The sequence below is a fragment of the Lutra lutra genome, chromosome 12 (genome assembly GCF_902655055.1).
Source record: "Lutra lutra chromosome 12, mLutLut1.2, whole genome shotgun sequence".
Classification (NCBI taxonomy): domain Eukaryota; kingdom Metazoa; phylum Chordata; class Mammalia; order Carnivora; family Mustelidae; genus Lutra; species Lutra lutra.
Window position 1 is genome coordinate 78,298,887 of NC_062289.1, and position 25,884 is coordinate 78,324,770.

At 55.7% G+C, this 25,884-nt stretch overlaps 1 protein-coding gene across 2 annotated transcripts in view; it reads right to left on the reverse strand.

Annotated features, from left to right (window-relative positions):
- The window catches only part of SFSWAP (splicing factor SWAP), a 69,179-nt gene that overhangs the window by 16,682 nt on the left and 26,613 nt on the right, over positions 1 to 25,884 (reverse strand). For both annotated transcript variants that reach the window (XM_047696815.1, XM_047696816.1), the window contains exons 8-14: positions 21,204 to 21,441; positions 20,068 to 20,199; positions 19,185 to 19,278; positions 18,039 to 18,207; positions 11,324 to 11,554; positions 10,186 to 10,376; positions 2,041 to 2,306 (exon numbers count right to left, since the gene is read on the reverse strand). In XM_047696815.1, the coding sequence (XP_047552771.1) occupies positions 2,041 to 2,306; positions 10,186 to 10,376; positions 11,324 to 11,554; positions 18,039 to 18,207; positions 19,185 to 19,278; positions 20,068 to 20,199; positions 21,204 to 21,441 (1,321 nt within the window). The remainder of the gene's footprint in view (positions 1 to 2,040; positions 2,307 to 10,185; positions 10,377 to 11,323; positions 11,555 to 18,038; positions 18,208 to 19,184; positions 19,279 to 20,067; positions 20,200 to 21,203; positions 21,442 to 25,884) is intronic.

A 25,884-nucleotide genomic window follows, 5' to 3' on the forward strand; every position in this document is an offset into this window, starting at 1 on the left:
GGTAATTTTAACTGTAGGTCAAATTAAGGTGAAGCTGGCAGTCTGCCATCACAGAACTCAAAAGCAGAAAATTTTTAACTTTTTTCTTATAACTCAAGGTTACACACTAAGAATTAGGATTTTGCTTTTTGCACTTGTCAGCATTGGACATACAGAAAAATATAAAATATATTCAGATACAAAGTATGTAACTCTGAATCTTTCCTAAAACAATGATTTAGGGGCGCCTGGGTGGCTCCGTCAGCTCAGCTCATGGTCTGGGGGCTGCGAGACGGAGCCCCGTGTTGGGCTCTGTGCTGGGTGTGGAGCCTGCATGGGATTCTCTTTCCCTCTCCTTCTGCTCCTCCTTTCCCTCTCTCAAAAAATAAAAACCAAAAACAATTATTTAAAAAGTATTAAAATAGGGGCACCTGGGTGGCTCAGTCAGTTAAGTGTCTACCTTCAGCTCAGGTCATGATCCCAAGGTCCTGGGATTGAGTCCCGCATCTGGCTCCCTGCTCAGTGGGGAGCCTGCTTCTCCCTCTCCCTCTGCCCCTCCCCTACTCATGCTCCCTCTCGTGTGCTCTTTCTCTCTCAAATAAATAAAACCTTAAAAAAAGTATTAAATGACATATAAAATGCCTTACTCTATTACAGTCAATTAAAAAGCACATAAAACCTAGAACTCACAACTCAGAGTCAGACGAGCACTGCAGCTGTGATGAGAACAAGCTGGGGAGACGCTGGTGGCCACCCCCTCCCCGCCACCACAGCTGGGGATGGGCTACACTTGGTGCTCTATGTGCAGAACACTCGGGATCAGAGCACAGCTCGTGGCTCGCACTGCGGATGGGATGAGTTTCATCGTTGCCAGTCCCCCAGACGAGAGCTCAGGGGCGCCTCATGGTCGCCCTTGTTAAAGCCGTGCGGTGAAGGACAATGGGCCAGAATTTACCGGGCACGCTACTGCTCAGAGGGCTGGTGTGGGCCGACGGGACTTATGTCCACTACACAGTACCATTTAAGAAACTCTGTCAAAAAGAAACTTTAAAACATTTTGATATTTACCTACAAATTTCAGGGAGCTTCCAAAAATTGAAATGCTATCAGCAAAGTTGTTCATTTAATGAAAGAACAACAAGGTCTGTTGGTGTGTGTCTGGGTGTGCACGTGTGTGTCTGTGCGGGGGGTGTGTGTGTCAAGATGGAACTTATGAAGAACGACCAGAATTGCACACAGCCGAGGAGCAAACGTGTTTACGTGGAGAAAATCCAATTTCACTGTTGCCACACTTGTCGGGCTTTGAGGCTAGAAACAGGGACGTACTCAGAGAGGCGGGTGCGTCTGAGACAGGGCGCGCCGGGTGCGCGCTTTCCCAGGAAAGGAGGCGGGCGCGCATCAGCTGCAGAGGAGAGACGCGGTCCCTGCAGGCCGCGCCGGAGAGGAAGCCGGCGGACCCCACTCAACGCCGGACCCCACTCAACGCCGAGCAATAGGCTGCAGGCCGGGAGGCAGGGTTTAAAGGCAGAGGTTTTAAACCTGCTGCAGTTGTTTCAGACAAAACTGCTTCACTGGGCAGTGAACTCTGTGACCCTTTAAGGGCCGCGGTTGTTCCTGCGGCCTCAAGTCTTCACCTGCTCTCACACCCGGCAGATAAGGGCGCCTTTTGTAGGCGGGCAGAAGGGCAAATGGACGGAGGGAAAAGACGGGTGCCGCCCGCGTGGACGTCGGGCAGGAGCCACGCCGAGCCCCCGTCACAGCACGCACACGGGCACTTAGCACGGGAAAGGCCACACGGACAAAACGAGACACCCCACCCGTGAGTTTTACATACTGAACAAACCTGCTAAAACTTACATAGATCTGTTCTTAAAAAACCTGGCTGTAGCTTTAGAAATCAAACTCTGAGACAACCTGGAAAGATGTCACGGGGGTTTGCAAGCTGGACCTGCAGGTGAGCTGTCAGGAGGTCTGTGCTCGCCCCTGCTGGCCCTGCCGCTCTGGGGAAGGAGGAGCCAGTACCCACGGCAGTCCCACGCCATGGGCGCCCTGTACACCCACCTAGAACGGCGCGCTGTCCGATAGGCACTGGGGAGACAGTGCTTTGCTTTCGAGTGGGACCTGGGCCTGGATTTGGAGGACGAGTGGTACTTGGGGGAGCGCGACCTTGTGCGAGACCGCTTTTTGTGCTTTTTCTTCTTCCTCTCCTTCTCCTCTTCCCTCGGCGGGTCCTTACTTTTGCTGGAGGGCCCTTCCGGGGGCTTAACGTCGGAAGTGGGCAGAGCTCTGCCTCCAGCCAGTAGCGGACAGGACACAGAACTGGCTTCCTGGGGACAGAAGCAAACATCGGGATGTTAAGAGGAAAAGTAGGGCATTTCAAAATGCGCACACATAAAATTTCAAATTTCAAAATGGGGCCCTCATACCATTTAACGCACCAACACCTCTCAGAAAGGAGCACATCTTTTTCTACGGCTCTAAAACATCGCCCTGGTCTCCGGGGAAGTGGCAGACGCCAGGAGTATACGCGACAGTTTCCCCAGCCTGTGCTCGTTCACCAGCCCCAGCCAACGGTACTCGACTTCATCAAGGGAACGTGGCAGCAAGGACACCGAGGCCAGAAAAGAGCTGTGCTTGTGCTTTCATAAATCACCGCGACCTTCCACTGACCGAGAGATTCTCAGACCTCCTGCATCGGGCTTTTATGAATCTCTACATCAATCTGAAAGTAATTTTTGAAAGAAGACCTGAACTAAGAGGTTCCTCTTTGATTTTAAGAACCTTCCTTCTTTCCTTCCTGTGCCTGAGTTGAAGGATGTTAACTGAACCCTCGTGGCCATCATGTCACACACACCTCGGTGATCCCGCCACGGACCTCACACGCACGGTGCGTGCACCAGTCATGCCTCAGGACCAGCGGGAAAACACGGTTCTCACGGCAGTCCTCACCCAGGCAGCCCCACGGGCACAAGCCGGTCGGCATGTGCTGATCCAGCACGGTCCTGCACTCAACACACTGTTCACCATAAACCCCTGCATCCACGCGAAACACACAGAGGTGATGCACCCCGAGGCCCCACGGCGGGAAGGCCCACAGGTGGACGAAGACGGGGGAGCCCGTTAGCTGCGACCGTCATCAGGGCAATGCCAGTTTCTAGCAATTCCTTCTGAAGAGCCAAGTGTGCATGCTGCACGCCCAAGGTCCCATGCCACAGCACTCTGGAACGACCACGACGTGCAAACCATGCAAACGACCCTCGAGGGCACTGGTCGCATGTGGTGCAGCCGGACAGGAAACAGTGCTCAGCCATTAAAAATAAGGTGGTAATCCGACGTCCACTGACGGTCCACGTCATAGTGTAAAATATCCAAGTTCACAGGCACAAAACAGAACAAACCCCAAACCCACCCAAACCCGAACCTGAACCCCAGCTCGCGTGCCGCCTGCCCCCGTCCCCGAGAAAGGTCCTCGATGCGCTCTAACTGAACACCGTGCAGACTGGGGGACGCCCTGCGGCTCTGCATCTGAACACCGGGGGCATCCGAGGACCCAGCTGGGACGCCCCGGGGACAGCGCAAGGTGGGTGCTGAGCCTGAGGGAGGGGTGCGCCTGCGGGGCAGGGCCTGCAGAATCCCGCAACTGCTCCTGTCCTCTCCTTGGGTCCTTGTGGTCCACGTGGACAAGGCCCACTGGATAAGGGGACAACGCTTCCTGCTAAAGCCACCCCCCCCCACCCCAGCCACATCCCCACCTGCTGCTGGGGCCCGAGCTGTCCCTTCTGAAGCTGAGCCGCCCACAGCCCGGTGGACACACCAGGGCAGGAGATGGGCAGGCTCGGTCATAGTCTCATGCAGGCTGTACCCCCCCCCACCCCGCCCCCACCCGTGAGCAGGTGCCGGCACCAAGCTCAGAGACATGCCACCTGGAGGTTTTCGGGCCGAGCCCGTTCTGCACCGACAGGATGGTGGGGGTGGGGGGACGTGTTTCTGGCACCCCAGGCACAGGCCCGAGGCTCTGGCTGCGCAAACACAAGGGCGGGATACCCGAAGGCCTCTCAGGGGTGTCCCATCACTCGCTAAGGGACAGGTGTGCATCACTGGCCTCTCAGCTACCCTGGAGGGATTCCTGCTACATAGCGAGACAGGCCAGGGAAATTCAAGGGACACCGAGGGAAGTTTTTCGAGGACACACAGTAACGACTTGGGCCATAAAACTCTTTCAGAAAATGTAAGCAAAATGTTTGGACAAGTGCAGTAGACACCTGCTCCCCTACATGAGCAAATCCTGCCTGTGTGGGCAACGGCCCTTCCTGCCCCCTCGATCCATGAATTCCAGAGGACACACACTCTACCTGAGCAGGGGACAGACCAGAACATTCCAACTCCCTGGTCGCTGTGCCATGTGGAGGGAGAAGCACAAGAGCCTCGTCAAGCTGTCCAGGATTCAGGTCTGAGTGGGTGATGAGGTGAGTCAGGCCCAAGAATGCAGCTGGCCAGGGGACGCTGTGCCTGGAGGTGAATCCTTGATCTCCGAGGGGGCTGCACCATGCTCCCACCTCAGAACACGAGCGCCACTCTCTACTGGTTTTGTTGAGCTACGTGGGGGCAGTGGGGTTGGTTCCTGACCCCGTGCCATCAGAGCCTAACTGTGCAGCAAGCCGGACTTTCAAACCACTAGAAGAAAGACTCAACAGCCAGCCAGCTGAATCCTCTGCGCTCGGCCGTAACAACGGAAGCCATGGCCCGTGCACGGCGGTCAGCTATTGGCCACGTGCGGCCAGTGCGGCTAGGGACCTGGATTTTGAATTTCATTTAGTTTTTTTTTTTTAAATTTTACTACTTTTTTTTTTTTAATTTATTTATTTGACAAACAGAGATCACAAGTAGCAGAAAGGCAGGCAGAGAGAGAGGAGGAAGCAGACTCCCTGCTGAGCAGAGAGCCCGATGTGGGGCTCGATCCCAGGACCCTGGGATCATGACCTGAGCCGAAGGCAGAGGCTTTAAGCCACTGAGCCACCGAGGCACTCCAGAATTTGACTTAATTTTTTAAAAAGGTTTTATCCATTTATTTGAAAGAGACCGAGAGAAAGAGAGCCAGAGACAAGTGTGAGTGGGGGAGAACGGCAAGGGCAGAGGGAGCACCAGCCCCTCTGGAGCGGGGAGTCCAGCACAGGGCCCAAATAGTGACCTGAGCCGAAGACGGGTGCTTCAGTGACTGGGCCACCCAGGCACCCCCATTTAATCTTTATCAAGTTAAACTTCAATGACTCTGGGCAGCTAGTGGCTACCATGTAGGACAGTGCATGCCTTGAAAACACCCCTGCACACAAATGCTGTTTCTGCCTTAACCAGAGTCTCCACCACCTCACCCGCTTTAATGTCATGTACCAGCAGCCTGGAAGACAGACTCCCGCAGCTCCCCACACCCCACTCTGGGTTCCGACGGCGCCTGGCCGAGCCCTCTGTGGCCACAATCAAGGACAGGCCGATGGGAAGGCAGCGAACGAGCAGAGCTGCCTTCCTGGGCTGGAATGTCATTATTCCAGCAACAACGAGCGAAGCACAAACCGGAAGGGGGGAGGGGAGCGCACGGGCAGGTCTGAGTGGCACTGGGAGAATTCAAGGAGGGACTCTCGAAACCTTAGTGCCCCCAGTTTAGGACACTGGGAAATGACACTAGCCCATCCTTTGATCACAAAGAAGAACTTGCCAATAGGCTGGCAAGAACCCAACAACCATCACGTCCTGCCGCGGGGAAACGAACTGCCCAGAAGCAGACGAGCAGGTACTTGAAGACATGACCTCCCCTGGGAAGGGAGGCCGCGTCAGCTGTCAGAGTGGGGGAACCCGCACACGTCTCAAGGCGCGACAGTGAGTCTGACGCTGCAGACTGAAACACGTCCTCTGCAGCTGCCCGTCTGGGGATGCCTGGGGGCTGTCGGCGAAGCCCCTGCCTTCGGCTCAGGTCATGATCCCGGGGTCCTGGCATCGAGCCCGGCTTCGGGCCCCCTGCTCAGGGGGAGTCTACTTCTCCCTCTGCCCTCTGCCTGCTGCTGCCCCAGCTCGTGCGCGCACTCTCTGCCGGATAAATAAAATCCTAAAAGGGGCGCCTGGGTGGCTCAGTGGGTTAAGCCGCTGCCTTCGGCTCAGGTCATGATCTCAGGGTCCTGGGATCGAGCCCCGCATCGGGCTCTCTGCTCAGCAGGGAGCCTGCTTCCTCCTCTCTCTCTGCCTGCCTCTCTGCCTGCTTGTGATCTCTCTCTGTCAAATAAATAAATAAAATCTTTAAAAAAAAAAAAATCCTAATAAATAAATAAATAAACAAACCTGCACGTTTGAATCTCCATTTCCTTCCCGCCCGTCACATGTCCTGCGCGGCCCCCGCCCACGCAATCCAACAGCCGGAGCTGAGCGCCCACACTGTTCTCTGTGTGTTCTGCTGCGTGGGCGCCGCTGGTCACCCAGTCACTCACGGGCCTGCACGAGGCTCCCGCCGGCCCTCCCGCCGACACAGCGGCCAGCGCACACTCCTCCCATGGAAGCGCTCTCCCTCATCCGCATCCCTCTGATTCTGGCAGACAGCGGCCGCGCGGCCACCCCACCAGCACCTGCCTGCTCCTGCAGACCCGGGCGGTGCTGATCGCTGCTGCCTCAGGTGGCGGCACCCACCTCCCGCCCGTGAGTGTCCCTGGCCCCGGACGGCCCTCCCTACGGGGTCACCTCTCAAAGGACCAAGGCTCCTCAAGCCCGGCTGAGACGCCATCTCCGCCTCCCGGAGGCCCAGGCAATCCACACGCTCAACTGCTCGGCTGCCCTGCAGGACGACCCTGGGGGACAGATGCGACTGTGCCGTCACCGGGTTAGAAGCAGGCTCCCCGTTCATCTTCCGAGGTGCGCTGGCGCCTTGACTACAAGAGAGGCTCAACCAACAGAGGCTGATTTTTGTTCTCGCGTCCCTGCAATCGCTTGCTGGCCCCATAAACTCGGCCGGACCATTACCTTGAGCAAAGTGCTAGCATCTGAAGGTGTCCTGAAATGGGCTGTTAGCGCGCAAATGATCACGTGACAATGCAAAGGGGCTCAGATTTAGGATCACTGGTTTCTCTTCATTCTGAACCAAGTGCAAACCCCAAAACGAGCCACGTACATGAATTTCCGAGGACTCACATACGTGCTTTTCTGTGCCTTACAGACTGCTCCACAACGCACTGCCCCATCTGTCCGCGGCGGTAATCCCGCTCTACGATGTGAGGTTGTACCTGGTCACGGAAGACCCCCCCTCTTGACGCGCAGGTCAGCGGTGGGCGGAGCGGGTGTGTACTCCAGGAGGCCCCTACAGCGAGCGGGAAGGTGAGGGACCCGGCGACATGCACCATGTCTAGCTATATGCTCTTCAAGCTAAATTCCAAGGCAGCCAGGCCACGGTGGACAAAGAGGAAAACCACCAGGGAAACTGTCACAAAAAGCCGTGCCCAGCGAGAGGCTGGAAGCCAGGAGAACATGTGGAGAGGCTATGGAGGCGGCCCTCGGGCGGCAAGGGCCAGGACACCAGGAGCCCCTAGGAAGTCACTCGTGTCAGGACAGCTAACGTACACGAGCTAACGGAACAGGTGCCGTCTTTCCACCAGCCGAGACCGACAGCCGCCAGAGCCTGCTGACAGCCAGTTCCCACTCGGGTTTTCACAGCCCCAGAGAGAGACAAAACCCACCACAATCGTGTCAGGGGCTCACATAGTAGTGCCTGAGATTTAGGGGCCATTTCCATGGTCAGGGGCCCGTGCTATGGCTCCACTCACTGGAGTGAGTGCGTGGGACACGGGAGCACAGTCACAGCCCTAAGACCGGGCCAGCTGCACGTCCGCCCAAGGCTGGGGCAGCTTATGGGCTGGCAGCAGGCGCTCACCCGATAAACATGCACAAGCACGAGCCCGACGGACACATGGAAGAGCTCTGCGGGGTGAAAAGCCCGGCACGCACAGTAACGCACAGGGTGCAGTTCTAGGACTGTGACACTGATTTATTTAAATTTTAAAAAATCGTTATTAATTTATTTAACAGAGACAGAAAGAAAAACACAGCAAGGGAGGGAAGAGCAGCATGGGGAGTGGCAGAGAGAGCAGCAGACTTCCCACTAGGCAGGGAGCCTGATGCGGGGCTTGATCCTAGGACCCTGGGATCATGACCTAAGCCTAAGGCTGATGCTTAACGACTGAGCCACCAGGGCACCCTGGACTGTGACATTTAAATCTACATGTAGAAACAGATTGTTCTCCCTTGAGAATACACAAGCACTAAAACACAGCATTCACATAAAATGGGTTACGATTCAGCTTAAAAACCAACATCGTGGCAGGTGACCCAAGCTGGTCCGGGAAACACCAACACCCCGCCTCCACGAGGCCCCGAGGGCATTCAGGCTGACGGGAGACGGACGGCATGGGCGCCAGTGGCCCCCAGCCAGTGGTGCACGGGGCAGTCTCATTCGGGAAGGTACCAGGGTCCTGACCGTGGAGGTTAGGGACGGCGGCATGCGACAGAAGTGTACTCAGTGCCGCTGAATGGTGTGCTCAGCAAGGGTTAAGAAGACCAGTCGTAGGTATGGTAATTTTACACAATAAAAACCACAATGAATAAGAACTTGGTACTTCCCTAGGAATTATGAAACAGGAACACATGGGAAGGGAAGCGTGTGTTCCCCTTGGCGCCTTGCCCTTGCACGTGAACGGTCTGTGTCACGGGCACGTGGTGCTGTAGTGGAAGTTGAAGCAGATGAGCTGCCGTAAAGCCCTGCGGGGTCTCGAGCCAACCCCTCGGAGGACATCCCCAGCTGCCCTGCGCATGGCGGCTCACACCGACCTGGGGCCCGCACGCCAGAGGGCCGTACCCGGGCCGGCAGGGGACCATTGTGCCAGCAGCGGCGAGTGACGTGTGCACATCGCAGCCCACAAAGGCAGGCTGACCCGTCTCCAGAAGCTGCTTCCGGCTACACGTTCACGTTGACTCTCACTTATGACAATTACCAACATAATTATTTTTGTTTCAAAGCAATTAAAGGCGTTTACTACCATCTGCTACTACTGTTACATTTCTGTCGAAACAGCGTAGGAGCTATAATCTCTCCCACTAGGTCTGCAAGGGGAATGACCCAGTGATTTAAACAAGAACCATCAACACTCATTTCCACGTATTACGATTCAGAACACACGCTCGAAAACAAGAGGTGGGACTCGCCGTGCATGGATAAACAGGAAAAACCCCGAGCTGAAGCCTATCTCGCGTTTACAGGGAGGAATTCTGCTGCCGGGAGGAGGCCACAAGGCAGACTGGGGAACGCGGCGCACGGACGCGGAGCAATTCTGGCTGTGACCGAGTTTTCGCTCTAGCACAGCGCTGTCAGGAAGCACAGCTATGGCCACGTGACAGAGTCGGCTCCAACAGCCCACCACGCAGATGTCCACGAACTCCGCCATCCACTCCACACACACACACACACGGCAGCGGACCGCAGGACGTGCGCATGGCCCGCTCCGAGCCCCCCACCGGGAGAGTTCCAGCTCCCCGGCCCCCACGAGCTGCAACCGTCCCAGTGGAGGCATGTCGGCCTCTGTCCCTCCCTGACCGAGCCCCAGACCGACTCCTGACAGAGACAGCGGGCTTGGCCGGCAGCAGGAGGCAGGAGCTGGGAACTCACCGTGAGGCTTTCCTCGGAAAACAAACACACCCAGCGGCTACATGCAGCCCAAATCCATCTGGAGTCATGGCCCTAGACTCTCAGAGACGTCCAGGTGATCAAGAGCACAGGGCACCTTCTCCGTCACGGGGAAAGGCTGCTCCAAGACAGGCTGCGGACCATGGGAAGCGCTGGCCCGAGCCCGGGGTAGGGGGGAGGAAGCGTGGAGGGCCGGTCACTGAGTTTGCTTTCGAATTCAAGTGCTGATGTTGACACGGCCCCGAGCAGTCACTGTTTTGGCCAAGAGTGTCCCCAGGCGGACGTGCGTCCCTCCCAGGGAAGCCCCCTGCGGCCTCATGTGCTCGTGGGAGCAAAGGTTCCCAGCTGGGGAGAGAGGCCTGAGTCTCTGTGACCGCGCCGGGCACCTGCTGTGGGGACTCTGGTGGGAGCTTTGGCCATGAGCTCCGGGACCCCCGGGGCAGGAGGCCCACACTCACCCACTTCTACCCAGAATGCTGATGTGGACTTCAACTCACCTCCACACTAAAAGGATTTTCCTCAACTTTCCCGACTTCTGCTTCTGGCAGAGGATTTTTTAAGGTCTGTAAAAATAAAGCTGCTTTCCTTTTACGTTCTGCTTGAAGCTGCTTCTCCTTCGACTCCTTAGATGCCTGGGCCAGCTTCTCTCTGGCCGCAGCCGCGAGTCGGTCCTCCAGCTTTTGCTTTGCTTAAGGAATAAACATAGAAGAAAGCAAACGTTTACAACATGTGGTCTTCTACGACCACCTCGCTATTTTGATTTTCGCAGGCGGTGAAAGGGCCATGAAATACAATGCGGTTTTCTACAAGATTAACACGACCCAAATTTCGGGATAGGCGCATCAGGCAAATTGAATTCTGAGAGACTTAGTTCAAAACGCTTATTATTAGGATTTCTAACATTTCACCTTCAGAATCAAAGCCACAAAGTTGATGGGACTGCACAGCAGGGCCAGCGGGAATCGGGGAAACCTCAGAATGCCACTCACCCCGGCCAGGGATGCCGCGTTACAAGGTTTACTCCCAACACGCACGGCTCGGTTTACGGCAGTCAGTGCGAATTCAGACACACACGCACAGAGCCGAGCCTGCCGAGGGACGGTGACTTGCACCAGGCCAGGTCTGAGTGAGGCATCCTCCTACAAATGTGGCTTCACCTGTGCGCGTGTGTATAGAAAGCGCAGCGTACGCCCCAGGGAGCAGAGGCAGAAGCTGACGTCACTGGTGGTACCGGAACAGCTGGTAGCCTGGCCGGGGCCCGAGTCACCTTGAAGGGTCGGATGGGCTCACAGCAGGGCGTCTCCTTGTCTGGCATGGGGTCCGAGCCGGGAGTGCAGGCCAAGCGTTCGGCCCAGGGCTGTGGTCAGAAAGCACAGGCCCCTGCCCCCACGAAGGCACTCTGGGCAGACTCTGGAAATACGCTGCCAGGGTGCTATGTCTGCCGCTTAGTGAAGAGCAGTGCTCATGGCTCTAACCAAGAACTTTCCTCGTGTACAACACCCCCACTGGACCCCCGCGGTTCTGGGGTCTGAAGGCTGGAGGTCCCGGCTGGCAGTCTCTGTCCTGCGGGCTGAGCGGGTTAAGCTTGTGTTTACATACTTTTTCCTTCAAGAAGTTGAAAACATATGGACAAACCTTGCTTCGCTTCTAGCTCCTCCTGCGTCAGCTGAGGCCGCTTCTCCTCAACCACTACACAGGGCGGGGTAACTGCTGGGTTAGTGTTCGTAGCACTACTAGAACTTTCCGGGCCTTCTTTGCCTTCTTCATCATCATCACTGTCATCATCTAGCTTAACACGATTTTTTTCCAGGGGAAGTAGATCATTTTCTTTGGCCTTGATTGCAAAGCTTATCGGAGCAAATGAAGCTATTGAGAAAAGCGAAAACGGTGATAGACTTTTAGGTATCTGGAAGCACAGAGCAGAAACCCGCAGGGGCCCCACCGTCCACAAGCACATCGGCCGGCGGGGTAGCGTCGCGAGTGGAGCCACTTCTCACATGGAGGGAGGTTCTAGGGCTGCGGGCAGCGCCTGCGTGGTCAGAGAGGGCCGCTTAGATGCATGCTGCATGCAGGGGGGCTGGGCTGGCCCGTGGGGGGGACCCCACGCATGCCTTGCTGGGATGCAGGCACCGAGGGTGAGTCAGAGTCACTGCATCTATAAAGGGCCAGTTGCTCTCGGGGTTTTCCTTCCTTTCCCAGACTCAGCATATAGCTAAATCTGTACAGGACAAACAGGCACATGATGTGACTCGACTACGGAAAGGTATTTCTAAAAAACCCCACTCTATAACGTAGCCTCTTGTTACAAAGCAAAAGTTACTGGGCCCGGTGCCTCATTCAGCAAACACTTTAACACGCCCCTGCTTTGTGGAAGACATGCTGTCTGACTACTCTACGGCCGCCACAAAATGTCAAGTGGTGCCATGTTTTCCCCAAGAATATCTACGAATTCTACTAAGAGAAATACAAAGGCCCGAAAGGAAATAATCTTCCCTGTGTCCATCCACGCAACACTCCCTTGAGAGTCCCTGGCTCCTTCGGACACTACGGTGAAGGTGATTCTGAATGACACCTGCCTGACTGTACTGCGTTACTTCACTCTTAAAAACCATGAATCATTACCTAATGAAAGACATTCGAGTAAACCACAGCAAAGGAAAATTAAAAAAAAAAAAAAAAAAGATTTTATTTATTCATTCGACAGAGATCACAAGTAGGCAGACAGGCAGGCAGAGAGAGAGGGGGAAGCAGACTCCCTGCTGAGCAGAGTGCCCGATGCGGGCTCGATCCCAGGACCCCGAAATCATGACCTTTGCTGAAGGCAGAGGCTTAACCCACTGAGCCACCCAGGAGCCCCTGCAAAGGCAAACTTTAAAGTGCAGCACACACCGCTGACTCGGAGAACGCAGGAAGCGGATCCGGGAAGGTATGCTTGTCTTCTGGATGCGCCTGAAACTCTCCATTACGAAACCCGGCAGGCTCCAGAAGGGCTGTGTCTGTGGGTCGCCAGGGACGGGGCCCAGCTGGCCCCCGAAGGCCCCACCATCCGCACTCTGCGGCTCCACACCGCGGAAGCCTTGCAGCACATAAGCACGCTAGGTCTGCCACATAACCACCTTTTGTCCACAACTGCCTCGGGCTAGAGCACAGTCACATGCCACGTGCTGCGAAAGGCACAGCTGGTGAGTCCCCCGGAAAATCTGTGGCGCACTGCCTGTCCCCATGCACAACAAACACACCCCACACAGGGGCCACGAAGATGAAGGTTTGTTAGGGGAGCCCACATTAAGTGCAGGACTGTTACACAGTCCCCTCTTCCGCAGACATGCTAAATCGTCTATGGGTGAGGGGCTACGATGTCGGGGACTCGGGAGGGCAGCGGGCGGAGTGGGGTGCTGCGCTCATCATGGCATGCTGCGTTTGTACACCCTGACATTTTCTGTGAGAAAACAAGTTTAATATTACCCTTTACCACCTATAGTAACACGATCTCCTTAACATACGGCCAAGAGACCTTAAAAGGCAAAAAATAGTCACTTAAATGTCAATCAAAATTGCTCACGGACTTGGGGCTACAGCAGCACATCCCAAGATAACTTTAACGATTCTCAAAACATCTCTTCCTCCAGACTGAATAAACCAGCCCTCAACAAACGCCGCATTTTACACTTCCTATGCTAACAACACGTGTACGGACCCCGGCACGTATGCGTGTGAAACGCAAGGCCAAAGAGCCCCGTTACTGACGCTGAAGCGAGTCGCAACGGCATGGGGCAAGGGGCCAACCCTGGGCGTCACCTAACGAACGTGCAGCCCCGTCCGGGATGCTGCTGGGCTTCCTGCTTATAGATGGGGAACCAAGGCTACAAAGGCCAAGTAACTTTCCCAAGGAGCTGAGCCAGGGAGCAGGGGACCGGAAACCCCTCCTTCACGTAAGGAACCTAGCCCGGTTCCCCCTGCTGCAAGGATGCGGCAGCTCTGGTCCCGCCTCCGCTGGCATAGCCTTCCTTCTCCTGCCTGCGCGGGGCCGCGGGGCTGCTGCTTCCTCCTCCAGCCTCAGCTCACAGATGCCCGCCCGGCCTCTCTCCTCCACAACTCTTTGGGTTTCGCATCGTGTATCCACAGCCTGCTCACCCTGGGCTGCAGGGCGTGGGGCCAGGGTGGCTGGGAGCCAGGCCGGGGAGTTTGGTCAGTGAGTGTGCGGCGCACAGTCCCCAGGCCTCCATCCTGCACACGTGTGCCCCCGCAGGTGAGGGACCAAGCCTGGTTACGAATGTCAGCCTTCGAATGGACTGCGTTCTCTATGGAAAACTGACACCACAGGTGGACAAAACGAAAGATCAGCTGTGGCACAGACATGCATGGGGCCACACTCGAGCGTTCCAGCCTGCTCCACTCGGGGAGCCACACTGTGCCATGTTCCCGTGTCAGCAGAGATCATCTTTAAAAACCGGAGTTTCATTTCTTGGTCTGGACGTTGCAATGTATTTCACAGTTTCCCACGACTACGTCCGAGGGTTTACCTCTAAGAGCCCATGAGACCCGCAGGGAGCACTCGGTCGGGGCGTCGTCAGGCATGAGCACGTGGCGGTTCTAGGAGCTGCGCCCATGCGCGCTTGCAGACGGCGCGGGCTCCTGTTGCCCTGAGCCTCTCCCCATCGGAGCATTATGCATAACTTGATTGATTTGAGAGGCAAAAGACAGCATTTTGTTAATACAGATACACTTTAAAAATTAAAAAATGTATCTTCTGACCATCGTTTTTTCTTCTTTGGTGAGCGATCTGCCATGTCCTTGGTCTACTACTTCTTTGCAACGCTGTCTTTCCTCACTGGTCACTGAGCTCTTCCAACAGTGTGCCCAATGCCCCTTCTCCGGCCATGTGAACCGTCACCAACATTTTGACATTTGTCATTTAATTTCTTTCAGGTCCTGCCCCCATCAGACCTCCTTACCTTCCTTAGGATTTATGGCTTCAATTTCTAGAAAGTCTATTCCAACTCTTAGATTATGAAAAAGAAACTGCCTTTATTTTCTTCTATCTTCATGTTTCTATTTTTAAAAATATTTTATATTAGAGAGAGACCGTGTGTGCAGGAGCAGTGGGAGAAACAGAGGCAGAGGGACAAGCAGACTGTGCCTGCAGCACAGACCCTGACCCGTGAGATCATGGCCTGAGCCAAAACCAAGTTGGCAACTATGCCAACCAGGAGCCCCTTCATGATTTGTTTTTTACATATACATATGTAAAAATATACATACAAACACATAATCTGGGGACGCCTGGGTGGCTCAGTTGGTTGGACGACTGCCTTTGGCTCAGGTCATGATCCCAGAGTCCCAGGATCGAGTCCTGCATCGAGCTCCCAGCTCCACGGGGAGTCTGCTTCTCTCTGACCCTCTCCTAGCTCATGTTCTCTCTCTCTCTCTCTCTCTCAAATAAATAAATAAAAAATCTTAAAAAAAAAAAAAAAACCTAATCTATCTGGAACTCTTGTTGTGAGATGTGGAGAAGCAGTTGTATTTACTTGTTTTCTGTAATGGGAGGCCGGACTTCCAGCCATCAGTCAGTTGCACAGAAGCGCGCCAGCCACACCCTAGGACACACCTACGCCGACCAGGGATCCGCTGCTGTGGCCAGGCTTGTGGGCTCCCACCCAGGGCGACGCCCATGGACTGCTCCCAGGCCCCACCTGGCCCCAGGCCACCCTGCATTCCCACTCCTTGGGAGGCCAGACTCCTCTTTCTTGCAGGACCAAACTTGACCTGATGCGGTCCTGCCAGCGGCCTGTGTTCTGGGACGTCACGGAACGGTGCCGTCCCCAAAATTCTTCCAGACCCTGCGTCCATCACACCTGCCTCTTCTTGACACGACAGCAGCGATTAACACTTCCCTAGACCATTTTTTCAGCTATTTTCAAATTCATTCAAATTTAGGGTTACGTGTTATGATTCGCATGCACTTTGAAAATGTGCTTTTCTTCACCCGTTGTCTGCTGTGTATCCGCCGGCAAAATGGCACGCTTCACCGGCCTTTCCCTACATCCTCACCGGTCCCTACTGACATGCATTGCCCCCCACCCCCACCCCCGCGTTCCTCAGATGCATTTAATGCTTTCCTTCTGGGTTGTTTTTTTCGTTTTTTTAAGACTTCATTTATTTGTCAAAGCAAGCACACAAACAGGGGGAAGGGCAGAGGCAGAAGGAGAGGCAGGCTCCCCCATGAGCAGGGAGCCCAAAGTGGGGCTCGATCCCAGGACCCTGAGATCATGACCCGAGCCAAAGGCAGACGGTTAGCTGACTGAGTCACCCAGTTTTTCTAGGTTTGAGCTGAAGGGCTGTCACAGGTTTTCTTTACCAACATAAGCATACAAAGCTATGTAAATTTTTGTTTGACATTTTTGCTGCATTTGATATTTTTTTGATAAATATTCTCATCGGGGGTGCCTGGCCAGCTCAGTTAGTGGAGCGTGCGACTCGATCCCTGGCTCCTGAATTCAAGCCTCAAATTGGGTGTACAGAGGACTTAAAAGTATCTTAAAAAAAAAAAAGAAGAAAAAGAAACATTCTCATCATTCTCATCAGCAGCACTGACTCTGACTCACTCTTCCGGAAATGCTGACGCATCTGTCAAGAGTCTCTGAGCTCGGGAGCACCCGGAAGACTTTCCGTTCAGAATTCCAGACACCCCTTATGGGCTCTTCCTGCCGCAGACGTGGGTGTGATGGGCCAATCGTCCTTTTCTCTGCCTGGGGACAGCCTGCCCCTTTCTCCCTCTGGATTCTTCTCATCCTTTTCTCTGTCTGGGGACAACCTGCCCCTTTGTCCCTCTGGATTCTTCTCTGCCACCTCCGTCTCCTCCCCTGTGAATCTGAGGACATCTTCAGCCTGTCTTTGCGTCCACCGTGCTCCTGAGGCTTTTTCCACATTGTACCATCCAGAGGCTGTTTCCAGGCCGTTCCCACAGGTGTGAGGCTACCGGCAGCGCCAGCCCTGGCACTCAGTCCCGCTGCCTCCCCGGCACCCATGGGCTCTGCGGCTCCAAGCCGCACTGTCCCACACGTGGGCCGTGTGGCGGTGGTGGTGTGGGGGCAGCCGTGGCTGAGGGGCAAGCCACCTGCCACCGCGTTCCCCGCTGCTCTGGCCTCCCACCCACCGCCTCTCTGGCTGGCAGAGGCTGCGACAGCCTGGGGGTCACCACCCCAGAGTACCAAGGTGTTCCTCTCTGTGGAGTAAATTCCAGGTGCGCTGGCCAGTGAACACCTCTCCCCACTTCTGAGGCAAGAACTGGTTTCCTTCTCGATTACGTTCCTTCGTCGTCTCAGCGGCAGTCTGCAGGTGGCCGGGAAGGGTGAGCCACTCAACACGTGTGCTTAGCTAACTTGTGCGAGGAGAGGCTCAGATATACTGAGTTTCCCCAGTCAGTCGTCCGTGCGGGCCGGGCTGGCTACTCCAGATCACCCCCGGCCCCCACCCAACACGGCAGGCGGAGGCAAAGCACCGGCCTTCCTGCAGTCCTCAGACTCTCTGCCCCTGAAGCTCGCCCCTCCCCCCACCCCACATTCTACACTCTGAGGCCGGCCCCAGCCTCATCGGCACTCCAGGTGATCCCCTCCCCAGGGTACCCTCAGCCACCCACTTGCACTCACTCCTCTGACGTGGCATTTGAGACGACCCAAGTCCCGGGTCCCCACGAGCTGGCTGTGGCTGCTACGGAAGCCGCTCCCCCAGGACCCACCTGCCACTCCGACCTCGCCTCCTGTGCGCGCCTGCCCGCAGCTCCAGCGGCACAGCCTCTGCTGGGGACCTCGGCCCTGCCCTGGGGTATGTGGTACTCTGCAGCCTCTCTTGTCCCCGCCAGGCGGGACTCACTGCAGCGTCCTACGTTTGACCCAAACTGAGCCTCCTGCTGGTGCACGTGCGTGGCTTCCCCAACCCCGTCCTAGTGCACTGGCTCCTTCTGTGCTCGTCTGTCTGAGCAGGTGGAAAACTCCTGCTGAGAACTTAAGAGCTGTTGTGGAGGGTGCCTGGGAGCGGCCTCAGGACCCAGAGTCAACTAATCGCACTGGTACCAGAGTCTGCACGTGAGTGTGGCTGCGGGAGTCCGAGCAGGAGCCAAACATCCGGGAACTGTGCTGAACCTTTCCATTAAACTTGCCAGAACAGACCGAGAACAAAGCTACGCCTCAGCTGAGCCCCTATCCACATGGCCCCACGCCCCAGCTGGGGAAAGCGCTGCGAGGCGGGGGATCTACGACAGCGACCTCCCAGGAGTGGCGACCCCCTCACCCCCTCTCCTGGCCCCTGCCTCGACCTCTCGTCTGCGAGGGCGGGACTGGCAGCGGCCTACCTTTGACCAGCTTCCCATCCGCCACCGTCTTACTGGACGACGCCTCCTTCTTCCCTGGGGGGCCGCCTCTTCCTGCGTCGGCCGAGTCCTCACACACACCCTCCTCCCCGCCGTCGCTCGGCTTCTCAGGAGCAGATTCCGCAGGAGCCTCTTCCGGTGCGGTCGCAGCCTAGAGATGAAACGTGGCGATCAACGGCGCCGTCAGACACCCGGGGTTGGTCACAGACAGACAGACAGACAGACTCCATTCTGAAACTCAGACTTGCCACCTTCTGCTACAACACAACAGAGGGGAGCACGAGGAGGTTTTCCCTGTGGAAGGACAGACTGCCTCTCAAAGCTCTAATGCCGTGCTGGGGGCCAAGGTGCACTGCCTCTTCCTTGGAGACAGGTGTCTGAGAAGGCTTTCAGACCCGCGGTGCGCGTCAGCTGCACACGAGTCGTTTTTGCTCAGTCGGAGCAATTACAGAGAAAAGCCCGAAGAAAGCCACTGATAAGAAGCAAGGCCTACATCAGCTACCCAAATAGGTCTGAGCAAAACGTGAGGGCACCCATGGAACTGGGGGAGCAGAGCAGGAGAGAGCACACAAGGACGGGGGAGCGGCACCCAGCGGGCCTCAGGGTCCCACGGGGGGATGCAGCGGCACGGCCAGCTGCCCCCCAGGATAAAGGCCCCACCATGGACAGCGCCACAACACTCGGCCAGGAGCCCACACGCTTATAGTTCACCTATGGACGGGTCGCTTAACGCAGAAGAAATAGGGAACGTGGCCTCCACCAAGAGCTGTTAAAAGTAACGGCCGGCCAAAACACTACGTGCTTCAAGAGGCAGGATTCTTTGTCCAGAACACGCTGATCACCCACGGGCTGCCGGGGTCAAAGTTTTCTGGGGATGCCCAACACAGGCTCCCATTTGAGAGGCAGGAAAAGTCAGACTGCGCATGCTGAGCACGAGCCTCCCAGACAGAGTACGGCCAGAGAGCCCTTTGCTACCTCCTGAGAACAAGTACAACTATTCCCGCATCTGTGTGGCAGCGACACAGCGGCTTCCGGTCTCCCCGGCCCCTGCGGACGGGAACCTGCGCGCCCCTGGCCTTCCCGGCCCCCGCAGATGGGAACCCGCACCCACCCCCCACAGATGGGTACCTGTGCGCTGTCGCCCCCTTCCTTCTGGAGGAAGAATTGCTTCTTGAACTCGTAGTAGGCGTTATACTGGTGCCATGGCTGCAGGAACTCGAACCTAGGAGCAGAGACAAGAACAGGTCAGCTATGCGGACATGCAGGGCACCTACCAATGGCTCGCTGTGAGCAGACGCAGTCCCACATACTCTCCAACGACTAACTCAAGCCAGTTAGGGCAACAGCCGTGCGCAGTAGGATGGCTGGATCCTACCCACTTCTTGGACATGGGAGACAGACGCACAGGAGGTCCAACGCTTGTCTGTGGTCACGGGATCACATGTAAGTGCAACCCTGTGCTGATGGCTTCTACCCGAGGCATGGCACGTTATTTGATTAAATGGCAGACTCTTTTCCCTGGTTCTTTGTTTTGTGTTTCTTTATAAATACACGTCTTTTTTAAACTGGTATTTTTGTACATATGCAAGGTAGATTTCCAGTTTTCATTTTCCTTCACTTGGTTACCGTACAGTGTGACGTTCGTTTCAGGTGCATGGAGTAGTGACCGAACACTTCCATACCCACCCGGCACTCATCACGACAGGTGCCCTCCTTCCTCTCCAACACCTCCTTCACCAGTCCCCACCCCCTAAATGGCAGATTCTCGAAAAGCAGGAACTCCAGCCTGTTTTAGGTAGCTTCAACATTCTTAACTTAAAAAACTTAAAAAAACAAAACAAAACAAAACCCCACCACACAGCTGTAAGTAATTCAGCAAGGTAATCTTAAGACGTATTTATGTAAACACGTGAGGATTAAAACATTAAAGAAAGGATTCACGTAGCTAGACTAAAAACAAGCTACGTGAGACACCGTGCGCCTGCATCCGCCTCCGCGCTCCGCCCCTCACCTCTGGTCGTTCTTGGCACGAACGCTGGTCTCGAACTTGAGGCCGTTGCGAGCCACATACTCTGCCAGCTTGTCGATCACGGGCTGAATGTCAGGGGGCGGGGGGATGATGGCCGCCACGGGGGCAAGTGCACTGCAGAGAAGAGCTTCGTCACACTCATATGCAGGGACCCCCCCCCCCAGACCACCAGCTGGCCAACCAGTACGGTGTGGGGGGCTCTCAGCGTCTGGGTACACATGCGCGCACACACACACGCACACACATGGAGGATCTGAGCACAACTTCAACCACAAAGTCAGTTCCTTGAAAAGAGACCGAAGTATCATTTGCCAATGATAAAAATGGGGTTTTGTGGAAAATAAGACTTAAAATCACGAAAACAGGTTCCTTGTTGCCCCTAACGTTTCCGGGCGGTGAGAAGCCAACTCTTACAAGCAACCAAGAATAAGCCACGCACGGAGTCTTTTTCACGTTAAAACACGTTAAAACAGAGGACACGCCCGTTGGTGCCCCCTTTCTCAGCACGGTCAGAAGGGAAGTCCTTGCAGAAACACCCGAGTGTTTGGTCCAATTTCAACCACAGGCACCCGGGCCCCTGACACAGCACCCACAGCGCGCTCCCCCATTCTGCAGACCCCGGACGCTGGCATAAGACAGGTGCGGGGGCCCAGTCCCTGGTCCACTCTGCTTTTGTTCAATGCCCAGCTGGCCCGGCCGCCAGCACCCACCTGCCTACGGCTTGTGGGAGTCACTTCCGTCAACTTTATAAAATCCTGTATTTCTCGCACATAACCTCAGTGTCCCTTCCGCCTGACTTTATGAAGTTCTGCCCAGTTGAGATGGTAACTTCAAAAAGGCCAGCTGCGGGGGGTCAGGGTGGCATGGGTGTTAAGGACCCAGAAGTTATGGGGGGCGGTGGGGTGCTGAGGATGTGAGAGTTGGGGGTGATGTGGGGTCACTGGGAGTCAATTTTCTAAGTGTTTATGTCACGATGATGTCCGCTTCACTATCAACTCCGTAACTCTGGTATTTGGACACTTAAACCCTCAGGCAACAGAGACCCTACAAGAGACCCAGATTGAAGACCCCAAACCAAGAGCCCAGAAGTGCTAGGCGATGGGCAGAAGTGGGCCTACCTTGTGGTGATGGTGGAGGTCACCCCGCTACTCGTCTCTGCTGTGGTTGGGGGGGGCGGGGGCGTGGTCCCGGGGGGCGGCGGGGCGGCGGTCGTCACCCCGGTGGAGCTGGGCACGGCCACCCCGGCAGGCAGGGTGCTGTAGTAAGTGGCCACGTCGACCCCTGGCGGGGGTGGCGCCAGGCAGTAGGTACCGTCGGGCAGCATGTAGTAGCTGTAGTACATGGCAGCCACGGTCGCTGCGGGAAGACAGGTGCCACGTCACTCCAGCCATCAGCAACCGCACGATTTTCTAGAGTTTATTCTAATACAAGGCAGGCAGCCCAGGGAACACGCGATTTGGAGGAAGCAGGCAACGCTGGGACACACGCCCGGGGACACAAGACAGCGAAGGGGCAGGGAACGTGCCAACGAGAAGCACCCCTCCAGCAGCAGGTGCCGACCAGGCCACTGAGCTCATGCGGCTGAGGGCTGGGCTCCTTTCTTGGTTATTCCGGGGGAGCCGTGCTTCCCTCCCATGTCTGTGACGCCGTCTGTGCTCGTGACCATACATGCCCCCCGCCCCCGATGCACAGCAGTGGGCCTACCACAGCCCACGGACACAGGTCGCTGGGCACCTGCCATCACAGACAGTGACACATGACAGTTTCCTATGTATTCCGGGCACATGTGCAAATATCTGTAGGGAAGCAGCCTATTGTTTCAATAATTAAAAGTCCTATCAGCTTATTCATCTTTTTTTTGGAAAAATTTTTTTCAAAAACGAACTAAATCACAGAAGATTCAATGATCTAATTAAGAATTTTATTTCTAATCCTGTTACAGACATGCAAATGGTTCCAACTACACCAAGATTTAATTTCCTTTTCATTGCAGAACGGTGAAAAGATCTTTCCAATTAGAGATTTCCTTTGAGGGCGCCCGGGTGGCTCAGTTGTTTAACATCTGCCTTCGGTTCAGGTCAGGATCCCAGGGTCCCGAGATCAAGTCCCACATCGGGCTCCCTGCTCAGTGGCAAGTCTGCTTCTCCCTCTGCCTGCCGCTACCCCTGCTTGTGTTCTCTCATACTCCCAATCCCTCTCCAAAAAAACAAAAAAAAAAAACCCTTAAGAATAATTTTATTTTGATTTTCAATGAATTCACTTTTAATAAGAGCATTTATCAACAGCAGACGCTTCGACCCCCGTTCCCAGTGACGGGTACTCTGCAGGGAAACAGCAGCAGACCGCACCTTGGACAGCTCGGCCCCTGCCTTCCCCCGCCAAGGCCGGAACGATGCACAGGTGATCGGGCTGCAGGGCCACCCACAGCGACGCGCTCTGTTAGCTGTGTGTGAGTTCTGGGCTTGCTGTCCTCTCTCGATGTCACACACCAACCATGGTTGCACATTTACAACGAAACCCTGAGCTTTCACAGTCAGACACGTGGCCCCGGATCCAGTGGGCGTGATCCCTGCGGGAGGGTGGGGCCCATTCAAGACTGCCTGCCGGAGGCAGGGGCAGCAGAGATGGCTGGAAAGGCACGGTCACTCTGTAACCCAGCACGGAGTACGTGGTGTTTGTCAGATGGACAGACGGACACAGCGGTTCCAGTGGAAGCTTTTCCTAACCAAGCCAGGCGTTTGCACACAAGCTTACGCCTCTGTCAGATACGCTGTCCTTACAAGAATGCAATTAGAGCTCCTACCCACTTGCCTTTAGGCAGTCATGCTACCGGGGTCCTTCTTCTCAGCCCCCAGGCAGAGCCACCCCACAGAGGAGACAACATGGCATCGGTGAGAACAGAGCATAACCCTGACCTGCCTCGGAGAACACCCGTATGCAGCCCAAGGTCTCCGGGAGAGGGGACAGGACCCCTGTTACCAATGAGTCCAGAGTGTCACATCTCAGTGGAAGGACAGACACTCTGTTCTTGTCTGGGACAGTCAGCCTCCTGCCCAAAAGCAAGCCACAGTACGTTTTAAGTCACAGCCACAACCAGTGAGCCATGTGAACGCATAAAAATAGAAGAGTTTAGGGACACCTGGGTGGCTCAGTTGGTTAAGCAGCTGCCTTCGGCTCAGGTCATGATCCCAGCGTCCTGGGATCGAGTCCCACATCGGGCTCCTTGTTCTGTGGGGAGCCTGCTTCTCCCTCTGCCTCTGCCTGCCACTCTGTCTGCCTGTGCTCGCTCGCTCTCTCTGACAAATAAATAAAATCTTAAAAAAAAAAAAAAAAAAAAAAAAAAAGAAGAAGAAGAGTTTACCAGTTCTGACAACCGGTGTAAGGTTAGGCATTCTTCGTGTTAACAGAAATCAGCAAATGGTTTTCAGAACTGAGCATCAGGCCTTTGGAAGTACTTACACGCAGGCTAGACATCAGTCCATAGGACTTTCCTGAAACATCCATCATGTTAAATTTAACCAGGGTTAAAAACTGCGCCTGGCAAGCCGGCAGACTCGCTCAGGGACCCGTGCTCAGAACCCGGGAAGATGCTGGCTGAGATAGAGCGGAAGCTCTAAGAGCACCTCCGAGCTCACAAAGAGGTGGGAAGATGAGAGCACGCCTAAACCTGCCGCGCCCTGGCCTGGTCCGCAGGGGACCAGAACTGGGGGTCCCGCTGAGCTGGTGTCCCCAGCCACCCACGCAGCCAGTCTCTATCCTCTCGAGAGCCGTGCAGTGAGCCTTCCAGCAGAGTCTTCATCATGGCAAAGGCAGAAAGGAGCTTGACGATCTCTGTTTACCTAAAAGTAATGCTGCCAGCCTGCCCACACCACCTCCTAGTGAGACGCGGGGTGGCTCGCTGGCCAGCAGGCCTTCCGGCGCGGGATACAGGTACCACACGGGTGTAACAGGTCCCCTTTCAGTCCTTTTCCCCCAGCTCCGGGGGCTGGGGTGTGACGGTGATGGTGACCCGCAGCCCGACACACGAGCCTCGCCTGTCCTACCATCGCTGGATCCCACTCCCAAGAAGAGTGCCTCGCTCCCTCCCTTTGGACACTGGGATATCCCACAGTGTCCTCCATGGGACACGGCCCCCTCCCACCCCCCCAGGCCAACTCCAGGGGGCACCGCGAGATGCAAGGGCTCCACATCTGAAGCTTAGCAGCAGGCAGCAGGCACAGCCCCGGCGCACGGCAGGCAGTCGCCCAGCATTTCGTGAGCGCGGCCAGCTGACAGCCGGGCCGGGAGCCTTCCCAGATGCTCTGTTTACGGCACACGTGGCCTCACTAGATGATACAGAGGCTTTTGGAAGACCAGGGCTCGACGACGCTACAGACCCCTGAAAACGGCCGTCAGAGCACATGGTTTTTTTGTACACGTGCCTTCCCCCCCAACTCAGAGACAGTCACCAACACCCAGTTTTGAGAATCGCTGGACCACACCACAGGCAGGGCAGCCAGAGGCCTGGCGCTCCAAGACCGCGCTCCCTTAGGCTCCCAGTCGTGTCGTCATGGCGGGGCGTGGAGTCCCAAACGGCCGCAGCCACTCTCTCCTGCACCGGGCTTCAGGGACATCGCACACCTCGCCAGGCTCGCTGCTCTCCACACTCTAGGCTGAATTTCTGGGAGGTGGGTGGGCGTTACAGAAAGTTGGATGTGGGGGCGCCTGGGTGGCTCAGTGTGTTAAGCCGCTGCCTTCGGCTCAGGTCATGATCTCGGAGTCCTGGGATCGAGTCCCGCATCGGGCTCTCTGCTCAGCAGGGAGCCTGCTTCCTCCTGTCTCTCTGCCTGCCTCTCTGCCTGCCTCTCTGCCTGCTTGTGATCTCTCTCTGTCAAATAAATAAATAAAATCTAAAAAAAAAAAAAAAAAAAAAAAAAAAAGAAAGTTGGATGTGGACGGCCTGGTCAGCATCCAGGGTGCCACAAATGCCCACTCCATGAATCCAAGAGAGAAGTTTCCATGGGCACCTACATCTCCTAAGGGCAGACACAGCTGGCAGAAAACAAATCCAGCTGCTTCAGCGCATAAGGCACATGCGGGAGCCCCTCCTTCCCAGACCGCAGCTGCTCAGAGATGGACGGGGCATCCTAACGGGGGGCAGGGGGGCAGAGCAACACACCTAATTCCCTCCCAAAGCCCTTCTATTCAATGGGTTTCCCGCAAAAATCAGAGTCAATTTACTGATACTTTACGTGCTCTTCATCTCATATACATTTGACTCCCAGGAGAGAACCCTGGTGTTGAAAGGGCTCAGGGGGCGGGGCTGGGGAGCAAGCCCTTCCACATGAGCCAGTCTGAGAGCCAGTCCGGGGAAGACCAACAGTGTGCGTGTGCCCTGAGCACGGAAACGGCTTCACCGAGAGCCGTGGAACCAACCCACCTGACTCACACAAGAAGCCGGGAGGCTGGAGCGTGCCCGGCGGCCCTGGGGCCTAGACTGAACCGTCTTACCCGTCCAAATCCAGGTCCTGCAGATGGTCCTCCCCATGCCCCCCCGGGACGTTCCTAGTGAGTTTGATGGCTTTAAAACTCTGTGTGCTTGAGGATTCCAGAATTCCTACCTCCAGCTCTGGGCTGCCTTGCACATTAACCGCCCACTCCACACCCGCACTGGGACGTCTGATAAACAATTCGCTCGGGTCCAGATCTGGATCCCTGCCTCCTCCCCGGAACAGCCACTCTCTCAGGCAGTGCGTCCTGCTGGAGGGTCAGCTGCACCACTTGCTCCCTTACCCCCCAGACCCCTGCTCTAAAGCTCCA